Source organism: Aythya ferina, assembly GCF_964211825.1.
Source record: "Aythya ferina genome assembly, chromosome: 17".
NCBI lineage: Eukaryota > Metazoa > Chordata > Aves > Anseriformes > Anatidae > Aythya > Aythya ferina.
This window is the reverse complement of record NC_140316.1, coordinates 1,048,676-1,064,423: the sequence shown is the minus strand read 5'-3', so window position 1 is coordinate 1,064,423 and position 15,748 is coordinate 1,048,676. Positions and strand designations below refer to the sequence as shown.

Sequence of the window (15,748 nt, the reverse complement as noted above, 5' to 3'; positions counted from 1 at the left end):
CAGTGGATCCACTGCCTGTTCACCTTGTCTTCACTTGGCAGTCAAAGCCTGCAGAGGGCTAAGGAAAGCAGCCTGAAAGTTTTATGACAGGGCAGTTCTGGAACAAACCCCTGTAGCAGCTCTGCAGGGGGCCTTGACCATAATATTTGTATCACTTTATTTTAACACAATCAGGAATCCCTGCTTATGTAATGCTTCTCCACCTTCTCACATATCGCTCATTAAGCCCTCTACATTTGAGGCATATACCATGATTTAGCCTTAAATCTCTTATAGTTCATCCAAGTGTCTGCTATATTTAATCATGTAACAACCACATGGAGCTTCCAAAAAAAAAAAAAAAAAAAAAAAACAAGCTATGCACTTAAATTACTATTCAGGACATCCCTTTTGCTGATGTACACTGTCCCAGACTGGTGGGACTCACTCTTAGGAATAGGTGCAGCATTAGGTACACTTCCATGAATGTTTTCTCTTTCCCTCTTGAAAAATATAACCCATGACAATATAACAGTTTTTCATAAGCCTTTTATAAGGCATCACAATGATTTGTACATGATATCAGGGCTGGTCACATCTCACAGAATTTTCCCTGGTTTAATACTCACTCTCCCATCAATTCTTTTTTATTGTTATTGTTTATTCCTTGGGGCAAACACATGGATTTTTCTTATCACTTGCAAGTCAGGTATTAAGCTCTAGGTGGTTGCATTTTTCCTCATTATAACCTCATGCTGTGGAATTGATTGTTCAGAAATATTTTGCCTTCCTTCTTTGCTCATTTACTGAGCCTGAGGCAACTTTATAGCAAGGGTGCAAAATAAAAGGGTAAGCCTCTTATTTTTCACAGTATTTTGGGAAGTAGTATTGTGTTTACTGTGTTCCTTTATCATCCCTTTTGAAATACCAGCTATGAGAAACTATTATGAAACAGAATTGCTTTTGTTATAAATTGTTTTATGACAAAGTTGGCAAACCGTAATACTGAAAATGTATCTTAGAAAAGCCCTTGTGCTCGTCAAAATGCTAGAAAGTCCTGGTGTTACAGAATATAATTCACTGGAAATATATTCTCAATGCATCATTTGTTAGCTGGATATATATATATTCAGAGTCAAGTTAGTGGTATTTGGTACAGCCTTCTGGTGTTGTGTGTGTAAAACAAGTGTCCATCATTAGTCAATGAAGCATCACTGAATAACCACTGAATTAAGACAAAACAGTGTCCTAAAATAGGATTTACAATACACCAAGAAGTTAGACCAGCTGAGTAGTTGAGGCAAATTTTCAATTGTTCTCTCTGTCCCAACCTGAGCTGCAGCCTAGACTAGGAGCTGAAGCAAACCAGTCAGCAAAACAGCCACAGGGACAGCACTAGAAGGGATATTCATAGAGCTTACCTGACCCACACCTATTTAGATGTCGTTTGGCTTTATAATGCTGTACAAGAGTTCATGAACTCTATAAGGTTCTAACTGCCAATTTATTCCTGTATTATGGCCCCATTCAGCTTATCTAAACCATAACCCAGCTCTGAATAATCTCAAGCTTTGGAAAAAACAAGTTTAGTCCTGAGATGTGGGCTTTGTCACTGTTTTATTACCACAGTCAGTACTATTAGTATCTGTGTAGAGTTGGAGAAGAATGCTCAGGAAATACTCATGTGAGAAGTACTTACCAGATTTTGGGGAAAATCCCCCAGGCCACAGAATTAGTGGGAACCAATTTTCTTATGGAAAAAGAGACACAGAACTGGTGTTCTGTGATGTGAAGAAAAATGTTCGTATTCAACATTACAATGACTTAATTGTTTTTACACTACTCTGTTTTATTCTTTATCTTTGCACTACCAGGTATTTTACTCAGATCCAACATGTTACTCCTATTCATATTTTTTGTACTTAATTATTTTTACTTTCACTGTCTAAAACTTTAGTCTGTTTATGAGGAAATAGAGACTAGACAAGTTCAAGAGAGAGAACTGCTTCAGTCCCAGGCCCGTACAGCTCAGAAATGTGAGCTGTGGGCAGCATGACCAAAAGGTGTGAGGAAAGCTACATAAGGGCAGAGAGGAAGCACTACTACCTGTATTATGAGGCTTTGGACTATGTGGGCAGCCAGTACTAAAAGATGATTCAACCCCCAACTTTTCTTGTGGTATCTCAAACAGACAAAGGGTTCTATTTCCTTTACAAAAATAGTTACAGCTGTTGGTATCTATCTATTTCTTCTTATAAGTACATGGTTTCTATTGCATGCAAATGTGGAACACCAGAAAAGCATTCTTAAACTATGGGCAAGACACTTTCTTATGTCAATGTGAAGAAAAAATAGAGGTGTTTGAATTACCAATATGAGCTTTGCAAGTCTGCTTTACTAGGTACCAACTCAAGTTCTTTTTTTTTTTTTTTTTTTTTTTTGACTAAATTACGTCCATTTCCACTTCAAAAGCCACAAATCCCTGATTCAGTTAATAAGAGCAATTGAGTGTTCTGTCTCCATGGACCCAACAAAATATTTGAAATCCATTGAATTACATAGTTCCCTTTAGAATCCTAAATTTCTTGTTACAGTATTTTCAGTAGGCTTAAAATCCTTCCTTAAGCAGTGAACTCGTTTTATCTTTAAGACATGTCCTCGTGAATATAAGCTATCGTTGCATATTTTGCTTCTTCCCCCTTGATCATCTCTGAGGTTAGCTCTGGATCACTCTCAGAATCCTTCTTATGCTATTTCTTGTTGCTTTGCAAACTTCTTTGGAAGATTTTTTTTCCTGCTTTTCTGGAGTGAACCAAGGTTGCCAAAATTACATTTAATTTACATTTCACGCTGAAAGCCTTTGCCAGTGAGCTGAGTTAAAACAGCGAGGGTGCCTGCTAGCACTGATCTAATCAGTGATCTGTCAAATTTATATTACAGACTCTGTCTGTAAGCAGTTTATATGTCTCTTTTAATTTGCCCCACTCTCAAAAGTTCTTGGGCCAAATACTAATTTTCTATTTAAAAAACCCTGAAGAAATAAGTTTTGCTGGTTTTGAATTTGAAATACCCATTAAAAAGTCACAGATTTTAAAAACATATGAAACAACCCTAATTAAAAAAATAAATAAATAAAAATTCAAGCCACTAGAAGTTGATTTAGTGAAAGCTACAGAAGTTGCACATAGCTCTATTCACAGCTCAAGAAGAAAAGCTATTTGGTACCTCTGCAGATCCTGAAAATGCAATCTGCCTATTAACAAAAATCTCTGTGGCTTTATCTCCAGAGAACATTAAACTCAATTAACAAAGAGTGAATTTACAGCATGTTCAAACTTTGTGTGGATGTTATTATTCACAAATGAAATGGTTTGAATCCAGTTTCACTTAATTCACTCTAAAAATGGCTTTATTTCCAAGTGACAGCACTCATGAAGAGGTTTAACTAAAGCATTTTTTTCCCCTTCATTTAACTCCAGCTAACTTTCCTGTGTTTGGCTCTGGTACTAGACAAGACCAAAGCAGACCTACCACCAAATTAACCATTAGTTCAAAACACTGCCATTCACAAGCAATACCATGTCTGGCTTAACTCTGTTTAGTATGTTTTAAAGGTTTATGCTACTCAAAGGTTTTGGTCACTCTGACTTAGCAATGGCTTTATTAGCTTTTGTTCAGTAAGGCCAGATGCTGGTAAAAGTCCCCTTAACTACATGCTTGACACTGACGCATATGCTGGAGTCATAATGTATGATGTCTGTTTCCCTGGAAGCTCATGAAAACCTGTTATTCCAGTTGCAAATATTTACTGAAATTAAATTTCCAGCTTGTTCTGTGAAGCTTTAGCCATGCAATTCCTATTAATGCAAGTTGAAGCCATTCATCAGATGTACATGTAAATATATGGGCACAGAGCTAATGCAGGAGCTTCAGAAAGAGGATAATTATTTTGCAGATGCATGAGGAATCAAAGTAAATGTGCCTTGTTAGACTAGCAGAGGCTGCCTGGACCTCTTCTCCACTCCAATATTTGACTTTAATTTAAATATATACCTTCTGTTTGCTACAATTCTAAGCTTTTCTACAGCCCATTCCAGGAGCAGAGGTTTCTGTTAGTCCATGCTAGTTCAAGGACCCTGTATCATGGCCTGATCCCATGAAGCTTATTTTCATCTGGAAAGGGAGGTTCTTCACATCTGCAGCAGCACACACCACAGATGACGTTCTCCTCTGGATAATGATAACAATAATCAGGTCTGCCATATATGCACAGATTGATCTGGTAAATTCTGTAACTGCTCTTACATAGTGGTGTCTTTTTTTTCTTCTTCCCAGTTTCTGGCATTAAAAGAGCCTCATTATTGCTGTTGCTTGAGCATGTCCCTACTCCTACAGCAGTTCAGAGCAGGTGGAAACTGCCACTTAGCTCAAACTGGCCCAGGCATGCAACAGTTGTACAGTTTGTGTAAAGACCCTGTCTCTTGCATTGCTTAAAGGAAATTATTCAAGAAGTTAGATAAGCAAACATGTCTGTAATCAAATGTGTTTTACAATTACAAACATGTCAGAGTTTATAGGGAAAAGTAATACATTTTATTAGATCAACAAACATCAGCAAGAACAGATGTGGTTTGGGCATATTCAGGTCTGAAATAGAAGTAGCTATTCAGATGAAGAACAGCCATGCTGAGGCAGTAGTTTCACAAGTGTTTCTTTTGTTGACAGCACCAATAAAAACATTTAAAAGATCATTGTAAATCCAGTTATATTTTGCCATCTGGCTCAGCCCCTCAGACAACTGAACCAGCACAGCCACACTGAGCATATGAGAATGAGGCAGCAGGGAAACCAGAGTAGAACAAATACTCAGAAATTTCACCTTCTGTTGATTGACAAACAAGTCTATAGCAATATTTAGTTCTTGTGGAGAAGACAAGGCATTGGTGGGAAGATACCGACCCAAGCAGACAGGAGGAGAGTAGAAAAGCAATGCCTCATGTGAGGCTCAAGGCCAGGCTGGATGGGGCTGTGGGCAGCCTGGTCTGGTGGTAGGTATCCCGGGAGGGGGGAACAGACGAACTTTAAGGCCCCTACTGACCAAAAACCATTCTGTGGTTCTGTGATTCTGTGAAAACTGTCTTGTCTGTGGTGAGGTGAGATAAGCAAAAACGGATTACAGTCCTTCCATGAGTAAAGCTGAGGAGCGTGACATAGTTTCAGTTGACCTGTTGGCAATGTGCCACCTTGCATACTGTGTGCAGTTTTGGGCACCACAGCACAAGAAAGACATAAAGCTGTTAAAGAGTGTCCAAAGGATGGCAACGAAGATAGTAAAAGGTCTAGAGGGGAAGATGTAGGAGGAGAAGCTGAGGTCCCTTAGTTCACTAAGCCTGGAGGGGAGGCCTCATGGCAGCCTGCGGCTCCCTCATGAGGAGAGCAGAGGGGCAGGCACTGAGCTCTGCTCTCTGGGGACAGTGACAGGACCTGGGGGAACTGAGCTTGCTGGAGTTCAAGGAACATTTGGACAATGCTCTCAGACACGAGACACATGGTCTAATTTTTTGGATGGTCCTTTGGGGACTCGAGTTAGATTTGACAATCCTTGTGGGTCAAAAAAAAAAAAAAAAAAAAGATTAAAGCACTTTCTTTTTTTCAAACCTGTTCTGAGGTATCATACATTACATGATGGATGATCTTCTCCCTGTGTAGCACTAACACCATATTATCCATAGCAGGAAGGAACTGTGAAAAAGTACAGGTGAACCATTGTTTGGGGTGAGTGAATGTTGCCTTCTGGTTATATCACTGAATGAGGATTCAGGAAACCAACCTTCAGCACCTGACTGCAGCCCAAATGGCTTGTGTGCTTCAATTTGAAAACTTGTTAGAAGCACTCCCGTGTGTTTTAGGTTCTTGGGAAAAATGTAGTTATGAAGGAGATGGAGTTATAAGACAAATTAAAAATCAGAGAAAAAATCAAGACAACAAATGGAAAATGCATTAAATCTCAGGTAAATTCGAGATAAATCTAAACATAAATGCAAAAACCATAGGTACAAAGTAAATATCAGACTGAGCAAAACTAATGCTAGTCCTAGATTGCCCGTTGATATAGAATACCGCTCCCCAAAGTTTTAAAAGGAATTCAAATGAGCATTCCATAAAACAAAGGGAAAGTTGCTTGTAGTTGAAACCTTTCCAGTTCACTTGTGCATGGAATACTGGAACACAATCTCATAAACTGCCAGCTGCAATTCTGGGGCATGATGCAGTGGTCATGGTTTCTCTTCAACCCTTCACAGGAAATGCTGGCTAAAGACATGCCAGCAGTTCAGCTACAATCTGAGCAGCAGCAAACTTGCACTGCTTTGCCAGACTGCGAACAGAGCAGACTCTCAGACCATTATCTTTATTTCAGCCGGCCAAATAAATCACAACTTGACACCAGGGGGTAAATTTCCAGTGCTCCATATTTAAAGTCAAATGTCCACGACTGTTAACAACAGTTGACTGTCTCACCAAGCTTGCTGCAGAAAGTTTACTCCTATAATAAACATCAACAGCTTAATCCTGCAGCCATTTAGTAAGTGAAATCCCCACTGGCTTTAGTAGGAGCTGTGCCTAAGTGTTACAGTACCAGGCACATTACATGCAGAAGGTAAGTTAAGTGAAACTTTAAGCAGCTGTCATATATTCAGTTCATTCATCACCTAGCACATTTCTTCCTTCTGCAGATGGCAACTTTGCCTTTATCACAGAAGCAAACAAACAAATTCCTTTTGTGCCAGATCCTCATCACCTATTCTGCTATAGCCTCCAGAAAAAAACACCCACATAGCCAAGAAGTCAGTCAGTCCTCCCTTCCGAGATCATTACCTGAGTATGCTGTACATTTTGTGTGCTGTTACCCTTAGTTTTATGCTCTCATAAACTATTAGATAATTCTCCTCCACTGCTGTCTGTTTGGGCTCTTTAAGGCTCTTCAGTAGCTGAGATGTTCTCCTGGGCAAATTGAGTGCTTTAGCAAGAACTGCCATAGCATTTAATGCTACAGTTACTGCTGCCAGAAATGCTTTATCACTGTATTATAAATTTCAGTAGTTGTCATGCCTTGTTCTCAAGTACCATTTTTCAACTTAGCCTGAAATTCACCAATATAGTAGTGTTCCTGGAAGCTTTTAATCTAGCAAATTGTCCAAAAGATAGTTTTTTCTAGAATAAACGTTTTCAGTAGGGAAGGCTAAGAGAGCAGATCCACTTTTTTGTGTTGTTGTTTTCAATCCATGTTTGTCCTGGTAGAATCTATTAATCAGAATACAGTTTTTTATAGGTGTGGGGTTTTTTTGCCTAATTTAGATCTGGTAAGGTGTGCTTCACCCAAGTCTGCTATAAACTGCAGAGACTGCATAATCATCCAAAGTCCTGTTGGTCTTACAACTCTTCGCCACCTGCAAGATTTCACATGTTCTCAAGCCATTCTATCTGCCTCTTCGTGATACCACTGATTTTCAGGGAAATTCTGCCTTCTGATCTTTAAGAGCTATTTTTAAGTGTGCTGTTGCTACCCTGCTATGGTCCCAAATGGTAAGGGACAGTGACAACAAGGGCAGACCTAAAATACAGTTTTTAAAAATGGCTGTTAAGAAGGCATTATTCTGTTCTGAATTTGCTAATATTACTGTGGTTTTTGTTTGTTTGTTTTAAAAAAAAAGGTGTCTGGCACATCATCCAGTATAACAAGACAAAATGACAGAAGCAGTATTGTGCAAAGTGCACTTTTACTGCTGCTTTTGAATTTAGAAATATCAAGTAATGCTAAGAAAACATACAGAGGTAGTAGGTGAATCTGTTAGGGAAGCTGTATGCTGCATTGCAGTAATGGATATGGGGTTGCCAAGGTCAACTGGAGGAATCCACAGAAATGAGAACCTTATCTATATTCAATCAGGTTAAAAGAAACCGGAGTTCTGTTTCTGAGGAAGAATGTCCCCTTCAGAATCCTGCATAATAGGACATAACAAGGCTTTCTAAGTTACTCTGATGTCAAATGCAAATTAAAAAGGACAACACATGCTCTAAAAGCACATATTTTCAGCTAGGCTTCAGTATAGCTGAAGTTTTCTTCTGCAGTGAAATTTTGAACATGTTCAGAATTCTGTCTGAGTGGCAGATGCCAATATTTGGAATGCTCAGTATATGTTTCCTAGGCATAAAAAAATCTCTCAGTTTTTATGAACTTTAAGTACTTTGTATAAAGTTACGCCTCACTTGACACAGGAATAGGCTGAACAGTATTCTCCCAACATCACGGTGAAATGAGCAAGTTACTCAGTTCTACTGATGGAAAAACAAGTATTTAATGACTACAGGAATGCAAAATCAGAAACCCAGAACTCTTTTTAAAACTCAACAGCCTCAAATATCTGGATTTTCTTTTCCAAGGTTCATCTTTCCCTGCCTAAAGCTATGTCTAGACTGAGTTCATGATCAATGGCTGTTTCCATATGCCACAACAATGAGATTTGGGTATCCTCTGGATCTATGTGGTGCCCCTTCGATCTCTGGTGTAAGCTGTTTCCTCAACTGTGCCCAGGCAGATTCTTGCAGAGAAAAGACTGGCTTGGACTTGCATGACATCTAAGTGCTATGTATGCTCAGTGGCCTGACTCCTCTCTGGCCTTATTTTATTTAGCTGTGTACACAAAAATTAAACACTGTCAGAGCTTAATATCACACACACACATGATTTTATATATGGAATTGAGAGGTTCTGGTTCTTTTTGTCACATTTGGACATTGGAGTGTATGATGCAATTTTTCTGAGATTGTACAGAATTGATTAATGCTCCAAGTAAAGTCACTAACTTTTAAAATATATATAAATCAGGATAAAATGCAGCTTTCTTATACAATTGTTGGGCATTTTGTAATGAAGGCTAAGCCAGACTATAAAACTCATTTGAAACAGGAGAGTTCAGATCCTGAGAAATACTCTAAAAATTTGCTGCATTCTAAAATCAAAGGCTCTGGGCACATATCTGGACAGTGCTAATGCTGTGAGCATACCTTTTATTGGAGGTGACAGGTATCCTCCAGCCTTTGATCTGGCTAAGCTCTGTATCAGATATTTCTATCTGCAGCGGGAGGCGTGGAACCCAGACCGTCACTTCTAATTGGGTGGTAAAATGCTGGTAAGTGAAGTTAACAATAGTATCCACTTTGCTTTTCATTTCCTTGCCATTAACGAAAATGGAGTCACATCTGTCAGAAACCTTAAAAAAAAAAAAAAAAGAAAGAAAAGAAAAAAAAAAAAAGATTAATTAGGAAATTAATAAAAGTTCTTGCAGAAGCACAAAGAATGATATATCAGTCCAAAGACAATGCTGATAATGTGAGTCATCCACATTGTATTTCCAGTTTTCTAATTAGTAGCAAACAGTGATAAATGGATGTCAGGGAAACAGTTTTGCCTTCCTCAATGGATCCTACTCAAACTACAAAAATAATTTAATGATGTTATATAACCTATGTGAATCTCTTATACTAGGCAAATTAAACTCTTCATGAATCAAACTCCATATGCATCGAAGTTTATGTTACCAACTTGCTTAAAGAACCTGGAAAAATGGGGCCATATGTTAGTAAGAAAAAGACTGACTCAGAACCATAAAACAGAATCCTCTTCTTTTTCCTTGAGCACTGTAATACTGAAAGACAAAAGATCCCCTTATGGCTTATGAGCTGAAGTGCAGCAGAAACATTAATTTTTAGAACTTCTCTGTAATTGTTTTAGTAAAATGCATTCAAAGTTGTTTTGTGTCATTTTATGAAATTACTGACAGAACTAGCATAGTGGCTCTGTACTTGAGTTCCTCTATCCTTTTCATCACAGGGCACAAAATCCAGGGAGCATGGATCCTGTTTATATAAGGAATCTGGCTGGAAGCATATACAGGAAGGATGCAATGTCTCAATAAGACAGATTTTTTATTTATTTATGAACATGTGTGTGTATACTCTTTTAGATTATATATACATACATTTAGATTAAAGTTTACATATACATGTATGCATATACATGTACACATATATATATTCATGCATATATACATGTATTCATTACAGGCCTGCATTATTCTTCGAAGCAAGAGAGAGGTGACAGCCTCCAACACAGTTCATGTACTGTGGTTTAAATCTTTTAAAATCATGGCTCATAAGATGTAGTTCTGCTACCAAAATGGACTCCGTTCTCTTGTCAGGACTGTTCTTTGTCACTTTATATTCAGGTTCAGGTATGAAGGGATTCTGGCTAAGCCAGTGATTCCAGTTTACTGGAGTTCATAGAATCACAGAATCATAGAATACCGCAAGTTGGAAGGGACCCGCAAGGAACATTGAGTCCAACTCCCAAAAGGCCATCCAAAAACCATGTGTCTGAGAGTATTGTCCAAACACTTCTTGAGCACCAGCAGGCTCAGGGCCGTGACCACTGCCCTGTGGAGCCTGTCCCAGTGCCCAACCACCCTCTGGGTGCAGAACCTTTCCCTAACACCCAGCCTGACCCTCCCCTCTCCCAGCTCCATGCCGTTCCCTCAGGTCCTGTTGCTGTCCCCAGAGAGCAGAACTCAGCACCTGCTCGGCTCCCCTTGTGAGGGAACTGCAGGCTGCCATGAGGCCTCCCCTCAGCCTCTGCTCTGGGCTGAGCAAAACAAGGGCCCTTAGCCACTCTTTATGAGTTACTAACTCATGTAGACTTCAGTGGGGTATATGCTGAAACACAGGTTGGTTTTGCTGTGCAAATGTACCTCTAATATTTTCTGATATTAAAAGGAGTAAGAGGATATTGAGCCAAGAAAAATTATGGTAAATGCATAGCAGCTTTTTGTTTTGTTTTCTCAGAAACAGTCCTTACTTAATACTTTGAAATTAATTTTGTTCTGTTTTGAAATTCAGATGGAATTTCTCCTGAGTTCTAACACGGTATCATGCTGTTTGATAAATGGTACCTGAATTCTACTATCATAAGGTACACATTCAGATAACAAAATTTTGCCAAACTGGCTTATGTAATGCTTTTAAGATTTATAGGTAACTTGGCTAAGAATCAGCTGCTTCGGAAGGTGAAGAATACAAGCAACCTTTATACATATAATTTAGCAAACAGTTTCATTTGCAGAATTACCATGATGGTAATTCTGACATTATGGCAACTCCCAAGCCAAGCATGGAGGGAGTAGCAATACGGAAACATTGTGCCAACTTATCTGTTGGTATATACCCACTGAACATTGACCATACCAAGTAACTGTTTCATGCTTTAACTGATACCTCACAGTCAAACTTTTCATGTTGTCCCTTTTATAACAGCTAATGTCATTCTTCTGTACTACAATTATTAGATAATAGCTTTGCTAAAATATTGTCAAGTGCTTTTAGAGTCTTGTTAGAAAAGCGCACTGTCTAATGCTTTTCTCTCCATAGGCAATACCCGTGTATAAAGTGAAAGAGCTGCACTTCCACATTTACCATTTTCAAGTCAGCTTCTCAGCTCCTAATCAACGTACAATCTTTATTTACTTATTTATTTATTTATTGCTAAGGGTGTAATCCAGTTTATGAGGAATAGGGCAAAGGAAACTAATTCACTCTTTTGCAGAGAATACTACTTTCACATCAATGCTGAACAAGTACAAAAACAAAAAACTAGCTATCTGATGAAAGAGCTTAAAATGCACTTCGGGCTCAGGAGAAACAAATGAGATAGAGCATACTCAGAATCCTTCTTTCCCCTTCAAAACATGTCACAAGTGTCTCTGGGAAGGTTAAGCACATTAATAAAGCCCATTAAGTGAATGAGCAGTTGAGATTCTAAATCATAAAGCCCACATATAGGAAGTTTTGTGCGAATTAATACAGGACAGAAATAACTGAGAAAGCCCAAAGAGGGAAGGATAAATATCAAGACCTGATCAAGGGAATAAGTATTATCTGACATGACAGCATCAAATATTTTAGATTTATCTTCTTACTGCTTAAAATGCTCATGCATTTTTGTCACCATGGAGGAAGGCTGGTAAATTAGGGAACACGAAGATGGACTTTAATTGTAGCTGAAAAATTATCATCAGGTTTGGCTTACAAATTTCACAGATTATATGTCTAGAAAGAGCCATTTAGTTATTTTTATATTGACCAAGAGGTAGGTATAAGTCTGTATATATAACTATGCCATATGAGTTCCCCTAGTGCCCCTGTGCAGGCTTTAGAGCTTATGTTTCACTTAAGCATATCTTCTAGAAAATTCTCCACTCTTGATAAGAAAGTTTGAAGGCAGACATAATGATTGTTTCAGTTCTCTACCTGGAGTTTGGTTTTACTCTGTTAAGGTACAACCAAACAAAGGAATTTGAAAGAAAATTAAGTTTGACTGTGCAAGTAAGGGTGAAAATTTGACTTCCTGAGGTGATCAGCTACGGGGCAGACGCGTTCTGCAGCAGAGTGGGGGATCGGACAGGCAGGGCTATGTTTTCCGGCATCGAGGCCACTCGAGGGACCAACTGGTACCCGGTAGCCCTTGCGAGGGAGGCAGACGAGGCGTAGGCGGAGCCAGCAGCGCCCTCTCCCCAGCCGTTCAAAAGCAGCCCCTACGGAGTGGGAGTGACCACAGCGGGCAAACAGGGCGTGGTGTGCCAGTAGACAGTGGCATGGCAGTTCGCGCAGGCAGCGCGAGTAGGGAGGGCAGAGCGTTCTTCCCCTGCCCATACAAAGAGATCTAACGGCGGTCTACTGCTACCTAAGCTGCAATGGTCTCCACCAGGCACAGTGCTCTCTCTAGGAAGCTTGTACACACCCAGACTGACTGCCCGCTCAAAAATGCAGCAGTTCAGGTCTCCAGATGCAGGGAGTGCCTGAGCCTTTTGCTACCATGTGCGGGGGGCAGAGAGACTGTGTGTGTGAAGTACGAGCAGGTGGATGACCTGGTTTGCCTGGTGGCAGAACTCAAGGAGGAGGTGGAGACGTTGAGGGTCATCAGGAAGTGTGAGCGAGAGATAGACTGGTGGAGCAACTCCCTGCAGGGCCTGAAGGAGAGGTACCGGGGTGAGACACCCCAAATGGGGGTGGATCCTCTGCCCTGTTGCAGTCGGGCAGAGGAAGGGGACCTGGAAGTTCAGGAGGAATGGAGACAGGTCCCTGCTCGACATCACAGGCGATGCCCCCCCCCCTCCCCAGCCCCACCTTCCCAGGCGCCCTTACACAACAGGTTTGAGGCCCTGGAGCTTGAGAGACCGGTAGGTGAGGAACAGGTAGAAAGTCTACCCAGGAGGATGCCTAGGGTAGATGCCTAGGGAAGTCGACTCCACGCCTCAGGACTGCCTCCACCAAGACAAAAAGAAGGGTGATTGTTGTAGGCGACTCCCTTCTCAGGGGAACAGATTTTTTTTCTGTTTGTCAGCCTGACCCTACCCATAGGGAAGTCTGCTGCCTCCCTGGGGCCAGAGTCAGGGACATTGCCAGAAAGCTTCCCAACCTGGTTCGCCCCTCTGACTAGTATCCTCTTTTAATAGTCCAGGCTGGCAGCAATGACATTGAAGAGAGAAGCCTGAAGACCATCAAATGGGACTTTAGGGGACTGGGACAGTTAGTGGATGGAGCCGGAGTACAGGTGGTGTTTTCATCTATCCCTACGGTGGCAGGGAGGGGTACAGAGAGGACACAGAAAGCCCACCTGATAAACACGTGGCCTAGAGGCTGGTGCCAACACAGAAACTTTGTTCTTTTGACCATGGTGCGCTTTACTAGACACCCGGCCTGATGGCCTGACACCCAGCCTGATGGGTCCCTATCTCTAAGGGGAAAATGGATCCTGGGCCAGCAGCTGGCGGGGCTCATTGAGAGGGCTTTAAACTAGGTAAGAAGGGGGATGAGGCTGAAACAAGGCTTGTTAGAGCTGTGCCAGGGGTAACAATGGCAAGGCTGGGAGAGAAGGCAATGGCCCAACTGAAGTGCATCTACACTAATGCACGCAGCATGGGTAACAAACAGAAAGAGCTGGAAGCCATCGCGCGGCATGCAGGCTACAACTTGGTTGCCATCCCGGAAACGTGGAGGGACCACTCTCATGACTGGAGTGTTGTAATGTCTGGCTATAGGCTCTTCAGAAGGGACTGGCAGCACGGAAGGGGTGGTGGTGTGGCTCTCTATAACAGAGAGAGTTTTGATATTGCAGAACTTGAGGCTGGGAATGATAAGGTTGAGTCTCTATGGGTTATGATCAGCAGGAAGGCCAACAAGGCAAGCATCCTGGTGGGGGTCTGTTATAGACCACTGAACCAGGATGAGGAGACTGATGAGGAGTTCTACAGGCAGATGGAAGAAGTTGCAAAATTGTCAGCACTTGGATGTATGCAAGTTGATGGGGCCAGATGGGATCCACCTGATGATACTGAGAGAACTGGCGGAGGAGCTTGCCAAGCCGCTTTCTATCATTTATCGGCAGTCCTGGTTATGAGGGGAGGTCCCAGTCGACTGGCGGCTTGCAAATATCTACAAGAAGGGCCAGAGGGTAGACCCGGGGAACTATAGGCCTGTCAGCTTGACCTCCGTGCCAAGGAAGCTCATGGAGCAGATTATCTTGAGTGTCATCACGCAGCACTTAGAGGGCAAACAGGTGATCAGGCCCAGTCAGCACTGATTCTGCTTGATGAACCTGATCTCCTTCTATGACAAAGTGACACGCTTGGTGGACGAGAGAAAGGCTGTGGATGTGGCCTACCTTTACTTCAGTAATGCTTTTGACACTGTTTCCCACAACATTCTCCTCAAGAAACTTACTGCTTGTGGCTTGGACTGGTGTACAGTTCATTGGGTTAAAAACTGGCTGGATAGCTGGGCCCAAAGAGTCGTGGTGAATGGAGTCAAACCCAGTTGGAGGCCGGTCACTAGTGGCATTCCCCAGGGCACGGTACTGGGGCCGGTCCTCTTTAATATCTTTATCGATGATCTGGATGAGGAGATCGAGTGCACCCTCAGTAAGTTTGCAGATGACACCAACTTAGGTGCGTGTGTTGATCTGCTCGAGGGTAGGAAGGCTCTGCAGGAGGATCTGGATAGGCAGGACAGATAGGCTGAGGTCAACTGTATGAAGTTCAACAAGGCCAAGTGCCAGGTCCTGCACCTGAGGTGCAACAACCCCAAGCAGAGCTACAGGCTGGGAGCTGAGTGGTTGGAAAGCTGCCTGGTGGAGAAGGACCTGGGAGCATTGGTTGATAGTCAGCTGAATATGAGCCAGCAGTGTGCTCAGGTGGCCAAGAAGGCCAACAGCATCCTGGCTTGTATAAGAAGCAGTGTGGCCGGCAGGGCTAGGGAAGTGATTATTCCCTTGTACTCAGCTCTGGTGAGGCCACACTTTGAGTACTGTGTTTGGTTTTGGGCCCTTCACTACAAGAAGGACATGGAGGTGCTCGAGTCCAGAGAAGGGCGACGAAGCTGGTGAGGGGTCTGGAGAACAAGTCCTATGAGGAGCGGCTGAGGGAGCTGGGTTTGTTCAGCCTGGAGAAAAGGAAGCTCAGGGGCGACCTTATTGCTCTCTACAGGTACCTTAAAGGAGGCTGTAGTGAGGTGGGGGTTGGTCTATTCTCCCATGTACCTGGTGACAGGGGGAGGGGGAATGGGCTAAAGTTGCGCCAGGGGTGTTTTAGGTTGGATATTAGGAAGAACTTCTTTACCGAGAGGGTTGTGAGGCATTGGAATGGGCTGCCAAGGGAAGTGG

General features: G+C 41.9%; 1 protein-coding gene across 4 annotated transcripts in view; it reads right to left on the bottom strand.

Moving 5' to 3' along the window:
- The window catches only part of TMEM132B (transmembrane protein 132B), a 254,751-nt gene that overhangs the window by 5,007 nt on the left and 233,996 nt on the right, over positions 1–15,748 (bottom strand). For all 4 annotated transcript variants that reach the window (XM_084491622.1, XM_084491623.1, XM_084491624.1 and 1 more), the window contains one exon: positions 9,046–9,251. In XM_084491622.1, the coding sequence (XP_084347748.1) occupies positions 9,046–9,251 (206 nt within the window). The remainder of the gene's footprint in view (positions 1–9,045; positions 9,252–15,748) is intronic.